Consider the following 22,077-nt stretch of genomic DNA (forward strand, 5'->3'; position numbering starts at 1 on the left):
CAATATACTGTCTGTATCATTCCATGACAGTCCTTTATCACCTCTGAATACGTAGCATTACTCACTGTCCAGAGAAGATTGTTTATAGAACTGCCACATATAAGCTCAAGTCTCTTTTTTAAAATTTGCACAGAACCTATGTGCGTACTCATTGTGCTTTAGATAATCTCCAGATTAATCACAGTGTCTAAGATTACCTCAGCGCCATCCAAATGGCTGTTGTAAGTATTTGTCTAGAGAATATGAGGGTGAATTTCTGTAAATTTTTCTAAATTTCTCCTAAATTTGATCTCCAGTTCTGAAACCACTACCATTTGTCTACATTCTGAATCATAGAATTCAGCCACCAAAAATAAACAGAACAAAACCAACCCCCCCCCAAAAAAACAAAATGAAACAAAACTAAAAAAAATAGAAATGGTAACATTTAATTGCGGACCACGTAACAAAAATAAAAGACCATGTTAGCACACTTTGTTTTAATTTTTAAAAAATTTTTTATTAGATATATTTCTTTACTTACATTTCAAATGTTATTCCCTTTCCCAGTTTTCTGTCCATAAGCCTCTATCCCTTTTCTTCCCCCTCCTCCATACGGGTATTTCCCCATACATCCCCTTACTGCCCCTCCCCATATTCCCCTGCATTGGGGGTCCAACCTTGGCAGGACCAAGGGCTTCCCCTTCCACTAGTGCCCCAACAAGGCTATTCTCTGCTACATATGCAGTTGGAGCCCTGGGTCAGTCCATGTATAGACTTTCCGTAGTGGTTTAGTCCCTGGAAGCTCTGGTTGGTTGGCATTTTTGTTCTTATGGGGTTGCAAGCTCCTTCAACTCTTTCAATACTTCCTCTAATTCCCCCCAACGGGGTCCTGTTCTCAGTTCAGTGGTTTGCTGCTAGGATTGACCTCTGTATTGGACATGCTCTGGATGTGTCTCTCAGGAGAGATCTGTATCCGGTCCCTTTCAGCATGCATTTTTTAGGTTCATCAATCTTATCTAGTTTTGGTGGCTGTACATATATGGGCCACATGTGGGGCAGGGCCTGAATGGCCATTCCTTGAGTCGCTGCTCCAAACTTTGTTTCAATATCCCCTCCTAGAGTTATTTTTTTCCTCTCTTAAGAAGGAGTGGGAGCATTCGCATTTTGGTCATCCTTCTTCTTGAACTTCCTGTAGTCGGTAGATCGCATCTTGGGTAATTCCAGCTTTTTGGCTAATATCCACTTATCAATGAGTGCATACCAAGTGTGTTTTTCTGTGATTGAGTTACCTCACTCAAGATGATATTTTCTAGTTCATTCCATTTGCTTATGAATTTCATGAAGTCGTTGTTTTTGATAGCTGAGTAGTATTCCATTGTGTAGATGTACCACATTTTTTTTTAATCTATTCCTATGCTGAAGGGCATCTGGGTTCTTTCTAGCTTCTGGCTATTATAAATAAGGCTGCGATGAACATAGTGGAGCATGTGCCTTTGTTGTATGATGGAGCATCTTTTGGGTACATGCCCAAGAGAGGTATAGCTGAGTCCTCAGGTAGTGGAAAGTCTAATTTTCTGAGGAACCTCCAGACTGATTTCCAGAATGGTTGTACCAGTCTGCAACCCCACCAACAATGGAGGAGTGTTCCTCTTTCTCCACATCCTCGCCAGCATCTGCTGTCACCTGAGTTTTTGATCTTAGCCATTCTCACTGGTGTGAGGTGAAATCTCAGGGTTGTTTTGATTTGCATTTCCCTTATGACTAAAGATGTTGAACATTTCTTTAGGTGTTTCTCAGCCATTCGGCATTCCTCAGCTGTGAATTCTTTGTTTAGCTCTGAACCCCATTTTTTAATAGGGTTATTTGTTTCCCTGCGGTCTAACTTCTTGAGTTCTTTGTATATTTTGGATATAAGGCCTCTATCTGTTGTAGGATTGGTAAAGATCTTTTCCCAATCTGTTGGTTGCCGTTTTGTCCTAACCACAGTGTCCTTTGCCTTACAGAAGCTTTGCAGTTTTATGAGATCCCATTTGTCAATACTTGATCTTAGAGCATAAGCCATTGGTGTTTTGTTCAGGAAATTTTCCCCAGTGCTCATGTGTTCGAAACTCTTCCCCACTTTTTCTTCTATTAGTTTGAGTGTATCTGGTTTGATGTGGAGGTCCTTGATCCACTTGGACTTAAGCTTTGTACATAGTTATAAGAATGGATTAATTAACATTCTTCTACATGGTGACCACAAGTTGAGCCAGCACCATTTGTTGAAAATGCTATTTCTATTTTATGGAATAGTTTGGACAGTATTGGTATGGGGTCTTCTATGAATGTCTGATAGAATTCTGCACTGAACCCATTTGGCCTGGGCTCTTTTTGGTTGGGATACTTTTAATAACTGCTTCTATTTTTTTTAGGAGTTATGGGATTGTTTAGATGGTTTGTCTGTTCCTGATTTAACTTTGGTACCTGGTATCTGTCTAGAAAATTGTCCATTTCCTCCAGATTTTCCAGTTTTGTTGAATATAGGCTTTTGTAGTAAGATCTGTTGATTTTTTAAATTTCTTCAGATTCTGTTGTTATGTCTTCCTTTTCATTTCTGAATTTTTTAATTTGGATACACTCTCTGTGACCTCTGGTTAGTCTGGCTAAGGGTTTATCTATCTTGTTGATCTTCTCAAGGAACCAGCTCCTGATTTTGCCCTGAGTTTGATCCTTTCTTGCCTTCTAATCCTCTTGGGTTTATTATTTCTTTTTGTTTTATGGCTTTTAGGTGTGCTGTCAAGCTGCTGGCATATGCTCTCTCCTATTTCTTTTTTTAGGCATTCAGAGTTATGAGTTTTCCTCTTAGTACCACTTTCATTGTGTCCCATATGTTTGGGCTTGTTATATCTTAATTTTCTTTAAATTCTAAGAAGTCTTTAATTTCTTTCTTTATTCCTTCCTTGACCAAGTTGTCACTGAGTAGAGCATTGTTCAACTTCCATGTATATATGTGCTTTCTGTCATTATTGTTGTTAATGAAGACCAGTCTTAGTGCTTGGTGATCTGATAGGATGCATGGGATTATTTCTATCTTCTTATATCTGTTGAGGCCTGTTTTGTGACTGATTATATGGTCAATTTTGGAGAAGGTTCCATGAGGTTCTGATAAGAAGGTATATCCTTTTGCTTTATGATGGAATGTTGTATAAATATTTGTTACATCCATTTGGTTCATAACTTCTCTTAGTTTCTCTAGAATTTCTGTTTCCATGACCTGTCCATTGATGAGAGTGGGGTGTTGAAATCTACTATTATCATGTGAGGTGCAATGTGTGCTTTGAGCTTTAATAAGGTTTCTTTTATGAATGTAGATGCCCTTGCATTTGGAGCATAGAGAGGATTGAGAGTTCATCTTGGTGGGTTTTTCCTTCGATGAATATGAAGTGTGTTTCCTTATCTTTTTGATGACTTTTGGTTGAATGTCAATTTTATTTGATATTAGAATGGCAGCTCCAGCTTGTTTCTTTGGGCCATTTGCTTGGAAAGTTGTTTTCCAGCCATTTACTCAGAGGTAGTGTCTGTCTTTGTCTCTGCAGTGTGTTTCCTGCATGCAACAAAATGTTGGGTCCTCTTTACATATCCAGTCTGTTACTCTATGTTTTTTTTTAATTGGGGGATTGAGTCCGTTGATGTTCAGAATATAAAGGAATAGTTATTGTCCCCTTCTGTTATTTTCATTGTTAGAGGTGGAATTATGTTTGTTTGTCTCTCTTTTGATTTCATTGTGAGGAAATTATATTCTTGTTTTCTGTATGGTGTAGTTTTTCTCCTTGTGTTGAAGTTTTCCATCTATTATCCTTTGTAGGGCTGGATTAGTAGAAAAATATTGTGCAAATTTGGTTTTGTCATGGAATATCTTGTTTTCTCCATCGATGTTAATGGAAAATTTTACTGGATATAGTAACTTGGTCTGGCATTTGTGTTCTCTTAGGGTCTATATGACATCTGTCCAGGATCTTCTGGCTTTCATAATCTCTGGTGAGATGTCTGGTGTGATTCTGATAGGTCTGCCTTAATATGTTACTTGCCTTTTTTCCCTTACTGCTTTTAATATTCTTTTTTTATTTTGTGCATTTGGTGTTTTGACTATTATGTGACGGGAGGTGTTTCTTTTCTGGTCCAATCTATTTGGAGTTCTGTAGGCTTCTTGTATGTTTATGGGCATCTTTTTCTTTAGGTTAGGGAAGTTTTCTTCTATGATTTTGTTGAAGATATTTACTGGTCCTTTGAGCTGGGAGTCTTCACTCTCTTCTATACCTATTATCCTTAGGTTTGATCTTCTCATTGAGTCCTGGATTTCCTGTATGTTTTGGACCAGTAGCTTTTTCCATTTTCCATTATCTTTGACAGTTGTGTTGATGATTTCTATGGAATCTTCTGGTCCTGAGATTCTCTCTTCCATCTCTTGTATTCTGTTGGTGATGCTTGTATCTATGGCTCCTTGTCTCTTCCTTTGGTTTTCTATATCCAGGGTTGTTTCCCTGTGTTCTTTCTTCATTGCTTCTATTTCCATTTTTAATTCCTTCAACTGTTTATTTGTGTTTTCCTGGAATTCTTTCAGGGATTTTTGTGATTCCTCTCTATGGGCTTCTACTTGTTTATTTATTTTTTTCTGATTTCTTTAAGGGAGTTCTTCATGTCTTTCTTGAAGTCCTCCAGCATCATGATCAAATATGATTTTAAATCTAGATCTTGCTTTTCTGGTGTGTTTGGGTATTCAGTGTTTGCTTTGGTGGGAGAATTGGGCTCAGATGATGCCATGTAGTCTTGGTTTCTGTTGTGTCTGTGCTCCTGGAGACTGTCTTCCAGCTCTACAGGTGGGTAGGAATCAAAGAGTTTTGCCCCAAATTGCTCCTAGGTCCTAGGACCCAAGGGGCACAGTTGGCACTAGGCAATTCCCTCTTGGGTCTGGACTGTGGGCAGAGGGTAGTCTCCTCTGACTTCTCAGAAGTGTCCACACTTCTGAGGGTCCATTTCTCTCCCCCATGGGATTTAGGTGCAGGAAGCTGTTTGGCTGGTTCAGTTCAGTCCCAGGCACAGAGCAGAACTGAGGTTACCACTGGCTCTCTGTTCCTATATCCCTGTGTCCAGAGGCACTGTGCAGTTGCCTCTTGGACCAGGGATGTGTGCAGAGGTTGCAGTCTATCCTGCAGTCTCAGGATGTTTGTGCTCTTGGGTGTTCAGCTTTCTTCCCCAGAGGATTTTTGTTTCAAATTTTAACATGTAACTCACTGCATGACATCATTTATATCCAGGAGTATTTAGAAACAACAGAAAAATAATAAAAACTGGAATAAATGTGTAGCAGTAGAAATTTGGAGTTCCCCAGTCATCCAGATTAGGGAACAGAGGTAAATTTAGTACTTGACACCTCATCAGGAGTTCAAGGTCATCCTTTACCACAGAGAGAGTTTGCCACTAGCCTAAGCCACCAGAAACATAACCTCAGAAACTAGACACAGTAAAACAAAAAGCAATAAGAAAACATTGCTCAGAATGGTATAGTACTTGGCTCTAATTATTGACTGTAAACAGCCATTCATAAAATATTATACATGGAACTGTAAAAGTAAATGAAAACAATAGGGAATTATGATTGAATAGAGATTAAGTCCTGGCTAGTGTTTCTCATTATTACCTTTATAAATAAAACTCATTATTTTTATGTGAAACCTGCATTTTTAAAATTGTCTAGCAAAATGTTAAATCTACAAATTTGAGTTATACGATGACTATATCTCAAAAATCAATCCATTTAAATACTTAATAAGCATAAAATACCCATTGTTGGTATGGTTATCAAGGAAAACCAAGATATCAAACATGATGTTTAGGCAGTCAGTATGGTAGACATAGTGTACGCCATGTTATACAGTAGTAACAGAAGTCCTCATGCTGACAGGTAAGCACTAGGGGAACTAGGAATGTTAAAGTCACTAGGTCTTCCTTCAAAGGAAGGAGTGTATAACTTGTTATCAATCCAGAAAGCTGAATTTGGACTCTTATACTGTGTAACTACTGCACTATCTGTGTGGCTGGGCCAAAACTGAATCATCTCCCAGACACTTACGATTAGCCTGTCAATCTAAAGAACTCAATCTTTATGGAAGGAGTCGCATGTAGTCAATTTATAGAATCCATCTTTAGGGTGATATAACATGTTCTTTACAAAAATTGCAATGTAGTCTTAAGTTTTGTGGGCCACACAGGATTGAGTTAGTTATCACCTGTAGAAGTAAGGGCTTTTCTATGCCTTCCTTTGCTCTGAATTATGACATGGGGTCTTTTATATTTGTTAAAAGCTTCAGGCACTACAGCTTGACAGATACTCAGCATTTCTAACCTGACATGCTGACCTGGCTTACATCTCAGGCATGTGGCACATTATGTAACATCTTAGTCTTGCCCTGTTACCCCTTTTTTCATCTGAGTCTTGACAGTGCCTCCCCATCCACACCTGAGATTCCTCCTCCACCTTCTTGAATGTGGAAGTCCTGATATTTCCCCATCCTGCCCAGATATTGGCTGTTCAGCTTTATATTGAACAAATATGAAGGTGATGGAGAACAGTGTTCTACAAAATACTGAGTTAAGAGATGCTTCATAATACTGACAATACCAAGGTCCTGACCACAACCAGATCTCTGGGTATAAAAATCAGAATTTAAATACAAAGTGCATGAAAACATCCTCCGCCAATCAGTGGGAAAGTTTCTCTAAATTTTGCTGTGTTTAAATATGCCTATGAGAAACTATTTGGGGTCAGACTCCCAAAGTTTAACCAGCACAGGCTAATTAGTCGTATTAAGTTGAAGTGTCTTCTTGCCTTCTGAATACCATTGCATAGCCAGCTGAGGTGGTCACAGAGACCCGACAAAGTTATACCACAGTATCCCCTTATCTACCACAGTATCCCCAGCTTCAACACCACAGCGTTAACTCAAGAGGGCTGACTGTAGTGTCAGTGACTGGTGTTGGTGCTAATGGCACCTGATGGAGGTGAGCACTGGTGGAGCTGATGGGGGGCAGTCAGTCAACAGGAGTTGTTGATGGCAGCCAGTGAGTAGAGAAATGAAAGGGAAGGTGGACTGTACACACACACACACACACACACACACACACACACACACACACACAACCACACTCCGAGTGGCTCAAGCAAGCAAGCTCCAATGAGTAGGCTACAACAACTTTATTTATTTCATTAACCTTTTTATACCCCCTAAGACAAAGTTTTTGATGTGAGAAGAAAATTACCTTGTAGCCACAAGTTACATTGCTTCTAAAAACAATAATTACATAAATATATTCTTAAAAAAACAGATTAAAATCATTATACCAAAGGGGAGTAAGAACAGGTTTATTGATTACACTTTCTCTTTTTCAAACTTATATCTACCTATATGTGGGGCAAGTAGACCATGCCACCAGACAGAAGAACTGGTAAGGTTGAATACCCCCATGAAACTCAGAATTGAATATGGTAGGCCTTGGGCCAGATTCCTGCCAAATTCTACCTCCTCTGGAATACATAACCATGACACCCCACTGAAAAAACCATGGCAATCCGTCACATAGCATAAAATCCTAGAGGTCTTCATGCTAATGAGGTATCTAGATAGGACCTGAGTGTTTAGCCAGTGAGCTTTCCTTCTTGGCATGCCTTCCTGGAAGAAGGTATTTAATCTTTGGATTACCCTGAGTAAGGTTTATGCATTTACATTTGCCATCAAATACAGCAGTTTGAACCAAGGATCAAGGATTGCCATGGTGGGGAGGCCTATGTTGTAAAGAGCTGCGTCTAAATCACCCAGAGATGGCTGTCTCTCTCCCAGCACCTCTGTACTCTAGTCACTTGAACAAAACCAGGCTCTGCCCCCAGCCTGGACATTGCCTTCTTCTTCCTGCCTGGTAGGTAGATGTTGTGAGGGGAAACAGGGGCTGGGAAATCAGTTCGCAACTCCCAGCTACTGTATGCAGGCAGCGCCTAGGTACACAAGAGACTGGGAACCACAACAATTGTCCCAAATTCCACTGTTTTCCGCCAGGGTTGGGCATGTTTATTGTAATCCCAAGGCAATGCTTCTTTTGCCATAGATTAACAAAGTTTAAGCAAGCCAAGCCTATAGTAGCAAGTTTTTTCCTATGCTTAGCTAGCAACGATATTTATTTACTAAGGAACAGGCCATCAGTCTTATGTCTTATTTTTGAATCTCGATATGCTAAACTGGCTAATCATCAGTTCTCTGTTCTTACCTTCATAATGAAATTATCTATTCTTTGTTTGTGACCTTCCTTATTATGGTGCACACAAAAACCTGTGTCTTTATCCCTAGATGACAAGATCAATAAAGTCAGGACCAACCTAGAATGAATGTTTTCTTTGAATATTAACATGTCCTGAGCCTAATTTTCTTGCTACTACAATTTGTATTTGTAACCCCTGAAAGTTCACTGTACTGTCTTTCTCACCTGTGTAGCTCTTGCTACTCTATGAGGAAGGGGCACATTCTATTCTTGATTCTAACTCTAGACTTTCTAACAACTACCCTAACTTCCCAAAATTATTCAAACCAAACTAATTTCCTAAAACTACTTGAATCAAAACAGGAATTCCACACAACCATTAATTCATCTAACCAGCATTAGCTCAAGAACTTTCATCTCCATATTGATCTTCAGGAAACTTGCCTAACAGAGTGAATTATATCATTCATGATCATCACACTATCATAGCAGCCTATAGGCAGTAAGGGTCTTCCCGTGCCCAATCATACTATGTTAGGTATATGGAGAATATACCAATGATAAGCATGAGAAGACACATTAGTAGGAAGAAGCAATCCTGGCCAAAGCCGCTGGGCTCATAGTCCTCAATGTTACACCCACTGTAGCTATGCAAAATGGTGGGGCATCTCCAGGAAGATCACTTGCCCACTGCAGCTCTTCCTGCATGGCATCTGCCAGATATAAATAGTATATTTCATGTGTAGAGGGAGGTATTGTTTCCCTAATTGGTTCTTGATTGTCTCAATAAAAAAGGCAGAAGCCAATTGTTGGGCGAAAGGAAAAAGATGGGACTTTCAGATCCTAGCAGGAAAAAGAAGGGATGCAGGGAGGGAAGAGAGATTTGGACCAGGCTTCAGAATGAGGAGGAAGCTGGAAGCTGCAGTCATACAGGTCTTGGAGCACCTTGTTTGTAGCCTCTGCTATAGGCTGAGGGGAAGGAGAGAAAGGAGGATGGAGGGAGCTAGTCGATAAATTCTTTGCCCAGACATTGGATTATCTGGCTAGTTTTAAATAATAAAACTGTCTCGTGTTTTTGATCCACAGGGCTAAGGTGGGCAGCAGGAGAAAGAGGGCAGTTTGGGTGGTTTTTGACAGAGGCTGTGGGGGTCTGGGAGAGGGATCACAGCTCTGGGGGAAAACAGCCAGCTGACCACTGGTGGAGCTGAGTGAGACCAGAGGCAGATGTTCTCAGAGCCTAGCTGTGAGTGCAGTCAGTGCTCCCCGGAAAGCAGAAGTATGATTTTTTTTTAAATTATACACAATAGTCATGTTATAACACAGTACCCATTTATTTGCTATTTCAGTGTCTATAGCTTCTGTTACTTGCATTTAGCAGTGCTCTTAAACTACTAACTAGGAAATTCTAGGAATAAGAAACTCACTGTTTTAAGCTGGATACTGCCTTGAGCAGCAGTGATATTTCATGGCATCTAGGTTAAGGTGTCAATCACTAGTGTCTTAGTTAGGATTTCAATTGCTGTGAAGACTATGACCAACTCTTATACAGGACATTTAATTGGGGCTAGCTTACAGGTTCAGTAGTTCAGTCCATTATTATCATGGCAGGAAGCACATCATGGCGCTGGAGGAACTGAGAATTCTATCTCTTGTTTTGAAGGCAAACAGGAGAAGACTGGGTTCCCAAACCTGGCAGCTAGGAGGCAGGTCTCATTGCCCACCCCCACAGTAACACACTTTCTGCAGCTAGGTCACACCTACTCCAGCAATGCTACACATCCTAATAGTGCCACTTCATGGGCCAAGTGTGTTCAAACCACCACAACTAGTCACCAGTGCTTGTGTCCCAGTAATACTCACTCAGTGATGGACCCAAGTTGCAAAAGTAGGGATACCAACAGCTCACTCATAGCCAAGAGAAGCCATAGGGCATCCATTGAAACAAAAGCTATTATCACAAATTATTCCACTTAATGAAAACTTTCTTTTGCAGTCACACATCAAATTATGAAATTTATAGCCACTAAGTGTAGTATGGGCTTAGTTAAAATGGAACTCCCCCCCCCCGTGTGTGTGTGTGTGTGTGTGTGTGTGTGTGTGTGTAAAACAATGCACACAAATTGTAACACCATCTCTAATGTCAGTCAGTCTACTATCATGTTCAAATATTCCTCATAGTCTTATGTAGTTATGAACCATTTCTGACCTCTATCTCAGATATACTTCAATTGGATTTATCAAGTGTATTATTTGCCCTTCTTAGATGCCTGTTGGGGATCAGGCTGGCACCGGGTGGCTCTGAAACTTGGCTGTGTTGGGCTGATCCTTCTTCTAATGGGACTCAGTGTCTTAGGTAAGTGAGGCAAGAGCTTTTGCTTCATAATTTTCTCACATAAACATTGGTTCTTTTCATAGCATTTGGGTTCCTTAAGCCTAGGGTAAGGTCAATGTCATGTAATGTTACAGGGCAATATCCTGTGCCCTCTTCAAAAACTTCACATTTCTTTCATGCTTCTTGAATTCTGTGAGTAGTATTACAGGGTCATATATGCACCTAGAACTCTAGAAAAATAAAAGTCACAACTGTAACAAAGGATGACAAGAACAATGAAAACTAAAAGCTTTAGCTTTTTACATGTCTGATAAACCTTCTCTTGTGTGGGTGCCACAGAAGATGAGCAAGCTCAGATGTGACCATGAACAGTATGAGCGATTCAGCAACACCCATAGGTTGATTTGTCAATCAGATGATATGCAATTTCTGTTGGGGACTGAGAGCTGCTCCACAAACCATATGAATGCCACCTCAGTCAGACAAGGATGGTTGACTGAATGAACACCCTAATACCAATCAAATCAGGGTCATAGTTCAGAACTATTTGAGCTACTACAACAATCATTTCTCAGGGCAGGCTTAAAAAGAAAAAACCCCACAAAACCCACAGTGGGCTCATATGCACAGGAAGTTCAGGTCGGTGGTTGTTTCTGACTCAAGACATTTTAGACATAACATATTGACCTTTAATTTGATGGGTCCTATGTAAAGCTCTGTTGTATTTCTTAAGATTAACAAACCTAAGAACATATAGAACTTTACAGGGGATACAGTCATTATCCTGCTTTCAGATAAGCTATTTTTCTGAGTCAATGACTGGCATGAATATTACAGCAACAATATGAAATATCTGACAGTCATGGAACAAAATGGCTATAGCTATGTTGTTGGGGCAGATCTCAACATCTCAGAGCTGTGTGAATTCATGTGTTCTGTGCCTTTCTTGTTCATATATATCCTGTCACCAAACTTGTCCCTTAATCCAGTTCATTCAATGTTCAGATAAAATAACTTGATTTGTTGAAATTAGAAATTAAACCGAGTGTGCTGCTGCACATCTTCACCTCCAGCATTTGGTTATCAGAGGCAGGTATATATCTATGAGTTCCAGGCCAACATGATCTAAAAGTGACTTCCAGGAGAGCCAGGACTATAACACAGAGAAACTCTGTCTTAAAAAACTAAAGAATGGTTCATTCCACCATTCATTCCAGAATTTAATGCTTTTGGTTTGATTTCTTGCTTGCTAGTGGGATTCTTGGTGCAAAAACCACCAATAGAAAAATGCAGTGTGGCTGTTCAAGAGAACAAGACTGAACCAACAGGTAATTGTGTGGCTTGAGTTTCCTGAGAATAATAGATAACAGAAAATGTGAATTACTTCAATCAAAGTTCATAGCAGCTCTCCATGAACATACTATATCACCATGGTTTTGTTTAAGAAGACAGCCACAACATTAAGAATTCTTGGAGAGTCGCACAGATTGTAACTGTTGATGTTCAAGACTCAGCTGAAGCTGTGTGACTTTGACATCTATGAGCCTTAGACTATGCTGTCTCAGGCTGCTGATGCACATAATCCCTAAAGGGCAGAGTTCAAGTTAAAAAGTACTGTAGTTGATTGTTTTCATGAATGTGTTGCACAGTGTACTTTGTCTGAAGTTAATTAATAAAAGCAAAACAAAAAGCAATCCTTTACATTAATTATGGTGATCTGACCTATAACCACATTGATTATGTTGCAATATGCACTAATGAAGAACCTACTGTGTGTAGTTTATTATGGTACATCAAGAACAGGGCAGAAATAGATCATGTCTTTTTTTTTTCTTCTCTAGTGAGATCAACCATTCTAGAGTGCCCAAGAGATTGGCATTTGCACTGGAATAAATGCTTATTTATTTCTCAAACTTCCAGACCTTGGGCTGAAGGTCTCGCTGACTGTTCTTTGAGAGGAGCCACTTTGCTGCTCATTGGAGATGGAAAAGAATTGGTAAACTGTTAGCCCAAATAAAATAAATTAAATTAAAAGAAATAAAACAGACCTCTTAAGTAAAATCAAAGCAATGGAAAATAAAGAAAAGAACACTTTCTTTAAGCGATGTCAACATCTCAGAATGTCTGTGATGGATTTTAAACTGCTCTTATCTGAAAGACTAATTGGATGTCGAACTAATAATTGAAAACAATGGGATGAATTAATTAAAAGTACAAATATAGAGAGATCACTTTCATAGAGAGGAGAGAATTGTGCTGGTGGGGACTTCAAACCAAAGTAATAACGCTTTTGAAGGCTAGTAGAAAAAAGGAAGTCATGTGTACACAGATATAAGTCTTAAGATGTAAGGTTAAGTCTCCCCCTCTCTTTTGATTATAGAAATTATTGCAGGACTTCTCAAAGGGAAAAGGACAACAATTTTTTATTGGACTAAAATATGTACAAGAGGACAAGGTTTGGAAGTGGATGAATGGTTCTATTTTAAATACTAATCTGTAAGTATTTAATGAGCTAATTTGAGTATTCAATTCTCATTTTTCCTTAAAATTGAAATTTGTAATTTTAATTGACTTTATGAATTTTTAGAGGGTTGAAATAGTCTGAAGAGTCAATTCCAAAATTAGTTGAATTGTTTATGTACTTTCAATTCTTTTGACATTAACTCCTTATAGTAGTGTGCGTGTGTGTGTGTGTGTGTGTGTGTGTGTGTGTGTATTTATAATGGAATTTTAAAGGACAAGAAATAGACTAATTTAAAGTTAGAGATAAAAAATTCTAAAGTCTATAGAGAACATAGATTTTCATATAAATTTATATATATATTTAAAATATATTTGTTTTATTTTATGTGTGTTTGCCTGGGTGTCTCCATGTATACCATGTGCATGCAGGAGTTTCCAGAGGTTCAAAGAGGGTATCAGGTTCCCTGGAACTGGAGTTGCAGATGGTTGTGAGCTGCCTTGTGGGAGCTGGTAGTTGAATCTGTGTGTGTGTGTGTGTGTGTGTGTGTGTGTGTGTGTGTGTGTTTGCATATGTTTGTCAATTGTGCTATGATTTAAAACTTTCTTTAATTTTAACTAATTTTAAAATTAGTTAAAAATTTTAAATTTTAAAATTAATTTTAATTAATGTTAATAGCAAAAACTATGATAATAAGTAAAAGAATACATTTAAAGCAGAGGATTGAGCACAGTTGCTATGTGATTTTACTGTTTGGATAAATGATACTCTGATTAGACAGCAGTAACCAGGTAAATCTGGAGACTGTCCTGCTACAGGAGAAAGGGAGTCAGTCAAAGCCTGCTTTTGTTTAAACTGGACTGAGACAATGGCTCTCGGTACAAGCTCTATCTGTGTAAGTCTCACAGTTCATCCCACATAAAAAGGTATATAAAAACCCACATAAAAAGGCATATTAAAAAGAACCCATATAAAAAGGCAGATGTGGACGTGCGTACCTGTATCTCAGCATCCCTGCAGAGAGATGGGAGGTGGAGACCAGAGAATCACCCAAAAGAACCTGAGCCAGTGAGCCTGGAGACCACAGCATAGTGGCAGAAACAAGGCAGAAAGGGAGGCTATGCTCAATACTGACCTCTGACTTCCCCACATGTTCTGACCCTCCTTCCCTCACCCTATCTCCTCTCTAACTATTTTACCTCCCCGATCCCTGGTTTTCAGGTAAGAAAACCAAGAGGAAAATAACATTTTCCAAACAGGATTATTTGGTGGAATTGAATAAGATAATGTTAGAGTCCTCACAGGAAGTCTGGCTGAGGAAGACCAAGGAATCCATTAAAGGCTTTTTGAAAAGAAGTTATTAATGTGAACAGATTGGCTTTAAGAAAAGGTTCTTAAAGATCAAAGAAAGAAGCTAAAGGGTGAAAAATAAAATTAAGGGACATTTATGGATGCCCAATTGAGGGAAGCTCATAGTTTGACTAGCATGCTGGGCACTAGGATAACATCAAATTTGCCGTTGACACACAAGGGGCTCCATCAAGAAATGAATAGAGGCAAAGAAACAGCACTGAGGGAGCCCTGCTACTGCCTGATGTGTGACCTCATCAGCTGGGGACAGGCTGGTCTTGAACTCACCCTTCCTTGTAATCACCGAGAAGATGCCTGTGTTAGTGCTTTGCCTCTGGTCTCATTTCCACCTGTAGGAATCTGCAGGAACTCCAGATGAGTCCAGTGCTGCTATGAAGCAAAGGCCCAACAGCCTCTAGGATGAGACAGGAAGGATTCCTATCCTTTTTCACATGAGTTCGGGGCCTTTTTCCCTCTGCATCTCATTCTATAGACTCACTGCATTCACTCAGTGTGTTTAATACATTTACTGAGAACCTACTGTGTGCTTGTCATACATTCATGTATATCTCAATGTCTTATCTAGCATTAGCAGGTTGGTTATACTACATACTTCAGGATATTGATGCTCAGCAAAATGATGATGCTTTTCACATGATAATAGGACATGTTAATAGTAGAATGAGGCATTCCATCCCCAATTCCTAAACAATCTCTGTTTTGTACAGCATAATAAAGATTCTTGCTGCAAGAATTCCTCTCTAGTGAAGGTACAATTGGAAATTATAGGGGTTTCCATCAGCTGTATCATTATTGTTTATATGTGTAATTAATGTTTGTCACCATATGTTTACTATGTCTAAACACAGTGTAATCTAGAGTTTCCTTAACTGTCTAAAGAGAAATGATGACTGATGTGATAATTGTCAGGAAATCTTGGACACTAGGAGCAGCCTATGCTTTGCTCTTTAGATTACGCATCACCGGCAAGAACGAAGAAAACAGCTGTGCCCTCATCTCACACACAGAAGTGTTTTCAGATTCTTGTTCTTCAGACAACCATTGGATCTGCCAAAAGACCCTGAAACGTGTCTGAAACCCTGTGTCCTGACTCCTGATTGTGAATCTCATCTCTCAGATCCAGAAACGTGTCTGAAACCCTGTGTCCTGACTCCTGATTGTGAATCTCATCTCTATCACTTCAATATTCACACCAGATCTCTGTGTTGCACATTTGTTGTTGGCCTGCCCTGTGCAGTTAGTGGCACAGATTATGGACTTCAAAACCCTGGTGACTCTTACGGATGCTCATGTCCATTTTCTTTATTGTGTAAATGTAAATGTACACAGACACAAATGTGGCTTTCTAAGAGAGGACTTCTACAGAGGGAAACTCAGGTCAGCAGGGGGCACTGGAGTCTGTGTGCTTTTTGCTGATCTCTGTGCCTGAGGTCATCTACACACAGCTGCAGAAAATTGTAAAATCTGAATCTCTACCCCACCCCCACTCAAACATCTGAACTGCAGAACTTTGAATAAAATCTTGCTTTTGACTGACAGCAGAGGCTCAGAGCTGAGGAACTTGGGATAGGCATTTTGATTGACACCTGCAAATTAGCCAATTAATAATGGACTACTGCTTTGACAATGAGTGTGACTGTATGTAAACTGAACTCTGTCCATATGATGGCTTCCAGCTTGTGGTGATACAACAGTAGACCCTGGGCAGATGCTAGTTCACTGGTACTGGGTTTCTCAGTCTCCTTAGCAGCAAGAGGTATCCTGTTATGGAAAAAACAAAACAAAACAGAACAAAAAACCAAACCAAACAAACAAGCAAACAAAAAATAAAACAAAACCAAGACAGAGGCTTGCCTCTTTCCACTGTCCACAGCCATCCCATTTTATTTTCTCATTGATTCTTTCTTCCACACCTCTCTATAGCTTATGGGTATGCAGAAACTGTAGAAAGTATGAAGCTAAATATTTGGTAATTGTAGCAGAAAATAAATGACTTTTTTTAATTCTTCAGTTAGAGAAATTTTCAAAACTAAGTATTTATTCTTATCAATCTTTTGGAAGTTCTCTTCTCTAAAAACCAAACCAAACTAAAAAGAAAAACCCTGACACAACAAAAACATCTTATCAAATTTTCCATAGTAATCAAAAGAAAAAAACTGAATTAACTGTATATAGAGGCATAAGAAAATTTCTGTTAAAATAGATACTCATAGACCCTCATCCCTCAATGTGAATTTTAATTAAATTGAAGGATGTGCAAGTAGAATCTCAATTAAAAATAATTCTAGGTTAAAATTATTATTTAGCGTGTATGGATGTTCTCCATGCATGTGTGTCTGTGTACTATGTAGGAGCAGTGCCCTTGGAACAAGAAGCAGAATTGGATCCCCTCGGACTGGAGTTATAGATGATTGCAAGCTGTAATGTGGGTAATACTCTTGAACATACATTGTGAAACAGTTTTGTCTATACATCCTTAGATCCTATTACTCAAGAATCCCTACAACTGACTTGGAATGTCTTTTCCCAGGATTTCAAAGATTGTCCTCAACTTTTTGGCTAGACATTGGATAAGGACTGGGCCTGTATTGTTACGTTCATTCTTATGTCCCAAAAGACCACCAAGGAGCCAAATCCAATGCAATGCCACTAGGGTCTTTCTATCTAGCTTGAGCTTGGGCTCACCACCTACCCTGGTGCAGCAAGACAGGAGGGTGAAGCCTTGAGCCCAGTTTCAAGCAAGGATTTACAAAGGCAAGCAAACAAGCAAGGGGATACACGTCTGATTGGGGACGCTATTATGGGATTTTGTTGTCCTTTAAAATAATTTGCTAGTGCTGGGATCCAAACCGTAAACTTCTGCTTTTCTCCTGCTTGCTAGTTGTTAGGGAGTGAAGTGCCAGGGGCAGGCTTATTAGAGAGTAACCTGGAAACTGGTGCTAGGTACAGACTTGTTGGTTAACTTGAGTTCACCTTTAGGTCAGGCTCTCTAAGATAGAGCCTGAAAACAAAATATAGTTGGTCTGGTCTCTCAGTCTCTCTGTCTCTGCACTCCTACCTTTCCCCCATTTTTTCTCCTATCTGCTTCAGTTTATAGACAACCTCCTTGTTTGCACTCCTTCCATCTCTAACACAATCTCCCTCAATTTTCTCAGCTCCTAAAGTTTTTGGCTCTCACCTTCCAAAGTTTAAATTCACCTCTCCCAAGTCACCTACCTGATATTCTTTCTTATATTAACTCAGAAACACCTCATTTTAAACTACCTTGTTCATCTCTGCCTTTTATCTCTGCCCTCATGACCATTTTCCTCTACTCATGGGTCCCCAGTACAACCTCTAAAACAAGCCACTTTTGGACCTCTTCTTTCCTCCCATCCACAAACAATTCCTTAAACTTAAAATGGTCTCGTTTTTACTCCAGACCCATATCTCCCAGATCTATCCCTACATTTTCATTCTTACACCTCTAAAACACACAAATACTTCCTAAGTCTGACCTTTGACCCATCAGCTACCTCTCCAAAACTCTTACAGCATCATCCATAGCTGACTTCCCTTCTCTGTTCTCTTGCCACTGTCCCGCTGCTCACCTCTACACCTACAATCAAACAAACACCAACCAAACAACCCAAAACATAAACAAACAAATGAATAAACAAAAAACCAAAACCTTGGATTCCCTTTCACACTCTATTGATCCCTCTCAAAATTGATTGATCTTTCTCTCACAATCTCTTTCCACCAAAACCTCCCTTATCTCCTATATCTCATCCATTGTCTTGTATTTTGTCCCTACAAACTTTTCTTACCGAAAACTAACCACTCATGTTTCTTTCCTGCTCCGCCTCAAACTCCTCCACACTTATTCATTTACCTCAATGTTCTCCTGATCCTTTAAATTCCCATTTAAAACCTCTGAGAGGCCTCCTACCTCATCCCTCTCATACAAAAAAGAGTTCTTTAGCAATTGTGTCTACATTTTGTATACAGATGACAGATCCTTCCTGTCAAATGGCCACATCAGACCGACCTCTCCATTATCAGTATTTGTCCTTACCCTCAGGCTGCTGCTCCTTACGTGTTGTCCACAAATTTAATTTCTCTTCTCATTCTCCTACTTTTCAGATGCCCAAATGATTGCCAGACATCCACTGCCAAGTGACTCTTCCAAATTTGCTAACTGTACAGATATCAAACACTCTGAACAAACTCTACACTCCCAACAATATATAACTAAGCCTAAGCCATCTCCTCTCGGATACATACTCTGTCACGGACAAAATCTTTCTTGGGTCAAGGTCATCCAACAAACTCTCTTCCTAAGCTTCACTGATCCCTCCTTCAATGTCTCCTATTGCTTTCTTTGCATCTGTCTTTAAAGCCCTCTGGTAGTCATAGTCTGTATTTACCAATACTGCAGTTGCCAATTCTCCTCCCTCACTACTGACTGCTTGTCCCCTTGGTCATCCGAGTCCCTTGAAGTTAAAGAATTAAAAGTTCTCTAAACTAAATTAAATTAATTGGAAATTAATTCCAAGGTCTCTCATCTTTTCTACAACAACCCTTAAAACCTGTTATTGACCATATCTCTTAACATTTTCCAAGAACTTCCCAATCATCCATGTTCCTAAAATATTGAAATTCCAAAACCCACCTGAACACCCCAGGAAAGATTATTTTGATACAACAAAAGTCTCTCAAATTGGGTTCTCCCTGACATAATCAGACCCTGCTTTCAACTAACAGTTGTTCACCAATTAAACTTATATAGCCAATCTAAATTTTCCTTCCTCCTCTCAAGGCCTCTCAAACAGACTCCAGATATATACTTCTGCCAAGTAACAGACTCAGCTCTCTTGGATATTGCCTGTGCTTTAGGGTGAGATTGCCCTCTTTGCCTGGGATCTCCCCATTTTCACGGCCTTCTTTCTGGCCTTGGGACTCTATCAGGACCATAAATCTAAACAATTCAAATGTATTTCCAAGATAAAATAATTTCTCCCTAAACTACTTAACATTACCTGTGTCCCTAGTCTATTTGTCCCAGCAGTTTTCAAATCAACTGCAGACTGCTCCAAAAAGTACAGCACCAGCACTAGCCATTCTTTGGAATCTATTTCCTGGTCCAATTTCACAGACTACATTTTCCTGTGGTACAACAAGTGCAACAGTTTGCTCTTCCCGATTTAGCAACCCAGCTTCTTTGTGCTCCTTATCAATAATGCACCAATTTCAGCAGGAAACATCCAGAGAGAATTATGCCTATTTACCCAACATGTAGGGACCCAATAATAAAACAAAAAGGTTGTAATGCAGGAGCACTCTGTCTAGCTTGAGTATGGGAACATGGTTTTGACAGCCTTTCCCTTCTCCCTATTCACGCTGCCTTGCTAAAAACCAGTAGATTTTATTGATAAATGTAGCTCCCAAGGTCCTTTTTCTTATTTGCCCACTGCCTTCTTTTGAGGCTGACTACTAAGTTCAAGCTATCAAAATATTCAAGTCCAGAAATCAAAGGCCCACTTCAACTCACCTAATTAACTTCTCTGACTGAAATAGATACCTCATTCTACACTTTTCCTTTGTAACTTCATAAGCTGCCATTTTCCTATGTGTCATGTCTGTCTTCTCTCTATCAAGAAAGAGCTTAGTCCCACTCTATCACAAATACCCCTCACCCATCTTCCTTCTCTCCTTTCATTTGCTCCTTTTCCCCCCGCCCTTCCTTTTTCCTCTATCTCCTATCTCTGTCACTTTCCCATACTTTCAGTCCTCTGGAACAGTTAGTAATTCACTGTTTGGCTGAGAACTTGGTCTTGGGAGTCCTGAGCCACATTTTGCCTTTCAAGGGTCACATATTTAATCTCAGTCAGGGCACTGTCAGGGCAGAGGATAGGATATAACAGATGGGTCATTACTAAGCTCTCTGTTCTTTTAAGGATAAGAATGTTATGGTCCCTATAATTCTTGTTGTCCTATTCTGTCTCCCAGTGGAAAAGACCTAAAACTTTCCATGCTAGGACTTTAGTCATGGAAATTAAGAAAGTTTGCAACCAGGGAGCTCATAGCCAATTGACCCATTAAGAACCAACCCACCTTCCAGTTGATTTATGTAAAATATTGCATCCAGAAGCTACTGAGGGATTGTTTACTCAATCCTGTGAAGAAGCATACTCATGGGTATGTGGGTCCACTGGTGTAAAGAAAGGTCTCCTGTTTATTAAGTACTATACTTTCTTGGGCTCAGTCTTTCTACCCCTAACCCTGAGCTGAAAGAAGCCAGGTGGACACCATTGTGCTTGATGGTGTAGTGAAACTGAATTCTCTTGGCTACCAATTGATTACTTTATAGTCTTAGAAAAGAAACCATCATCTCCTTCCTCTTGTCATATGCAGCATAGTCCAAGATCCGTTACTGTTCTAAGACTTCATCCCAGGATTTCTTCTTGCTGATTACATGCTTTTCTTGCCACTATTCCACAGCCAAACAATTCCTGAGTATTTACTCACCCTATTGGGACGATCTCCCGAAGAATCAGTATGAAGATGTTCTTTCATGTAGTAATGCTGTATAGATTAATTGATAATTTGATAATTCTTGATCGCAATTTGTAGAACTCCTAAATTGATGCAAGCAATCTCAGACCCCCTATAAAATAAAAGCTACAAATACAGCTCTGTAAACCTTCATGTGTCATAGGCTAATTGCACTAGGAAAAAAAGCAGGCTTGGAACAAATTTACAATCAAGGAAACATTCTTTCTAGGTTAAGAGTGAGGCCACTATCTGGTAATTAAAGGTCATAGAGTGGGAATGGACAATTTATTGCAGATTCAAGGACAGAAAATAAGTGATGAACTAGTTTATCTATACAAGACTTAAAAATAGCAAAAACAGAAGCACATGATATGTCTCTTGACAAAAGTATTCCAACTTATGACATAAAAATTATTGCTTTAAATGTATAATGAACTCATGGAACTATAAAGAGATAATGAATGTTTAGTCAGGTACTAGTCATAATAAAGATATGTAAATAATTCTGCTGTAACTCCTTAAACCTTATTGATCTACAACATGGACTATTGCCTTAAACTTACAATGAAATTATGGAATGTGAAAATCCTTTAAAAAATCTCTGAGATCATTTACTCTGAGAAGTTGTAAAAACCAAGAACAAAAATAAAGTAGTGGTGTAGCCCTATATGCTTCACCTAGTATGCATTGTATATATGTGTGCCACCCCCTTTTTTCCTCTGGATAATGAAGAGTTAAAGAACTCAACCACTCACCTGACCACTGAGCCTGAGTCAGTGAGAAAAGAACCCAAGTAACTAAGATTTTCCCCCTGCTGCTATCACCAGGTGTTAATAGCCTGAAGCTAACAGCTTTTTGTCTGCTAAAAAAGATGAGAGAATTAAATTGTGAGAACTCATCAATCAGCTTTTGGTGCTGATGGCCAATGCCACTCTCAGTGCCTTTTCCACCCTTCCCCCTACCTGAATACCTAGCAGGACCTTGCCACTGTAGCTAGCAGCACATCAGGGTAACCCATGAATAGAAGGCAACTGTATTTTAAGAGTTAGAGTCTATCTGGCTTGCTTTTACTAATAGTTTAACTTTTGAATTTTTTGCATTGGAAGAG

General features: G+C 39.3%; 1 protein-coding gene across 3 annotated transcripts in view; it reads left to right on the plus strand.

Annotated features, from left to right (window-relative positions):
- The window catches only part of Klrb1 (killer cell lectin-like receptor subfamily B member 1), a 29,111-nt gene extending 13,141 nt beyond the window's left edge, over positions 1-15,970 (plus strand). The window contains exons 2-6 of one of the 3 annotated variants that reach the window (XM_087659359.1): positions 10,532-10,621; positions 11,854-11,928; positions 12,442-12,596; positions 12,981-13,096; positions 15,384-15,970. In XM_087659359.1, the coding sequence (XP_087515485.1) occupies positions 10,532-10,621; positions 11,854-11,928; positions 12,442-12,596; positions 12,981-13,096; positions 15,384-15,507 (560 nt within the window). In that variant the 3' untranslated portion in view covers positions 15,508-15,970. Of the gene's footprint in view, positions 1-10,531; positions 10,622-11,853; positions 11,929-12,441; positions 12,597-12,980; positions 13,097-14,282 lie in introns of all 3 variants that reach the window. The other 2 variants (XM_087659360.1, NM_001085405.1) reach the window with 2 other exon arrangements.
- The last annotated feature ends 6,107 nt before the right edge of the window (positions 15,971-22,077 follow it).

Source organism: Rattus norvegicus, chromosome 4, assembly GCF_021556685.1.
Source record: "Rattus norvegicus strain SHRSP/BbbUtx chromosome 4, alternate assembly SHRSP_T2T, whole genome shotgun sequence".
Taxonomy (NCBI): Eukaryota; Metazoa; Chordata; class Mammalia; order Rodentia; family Muridae; genus Rattus; species Rattus norvegicus.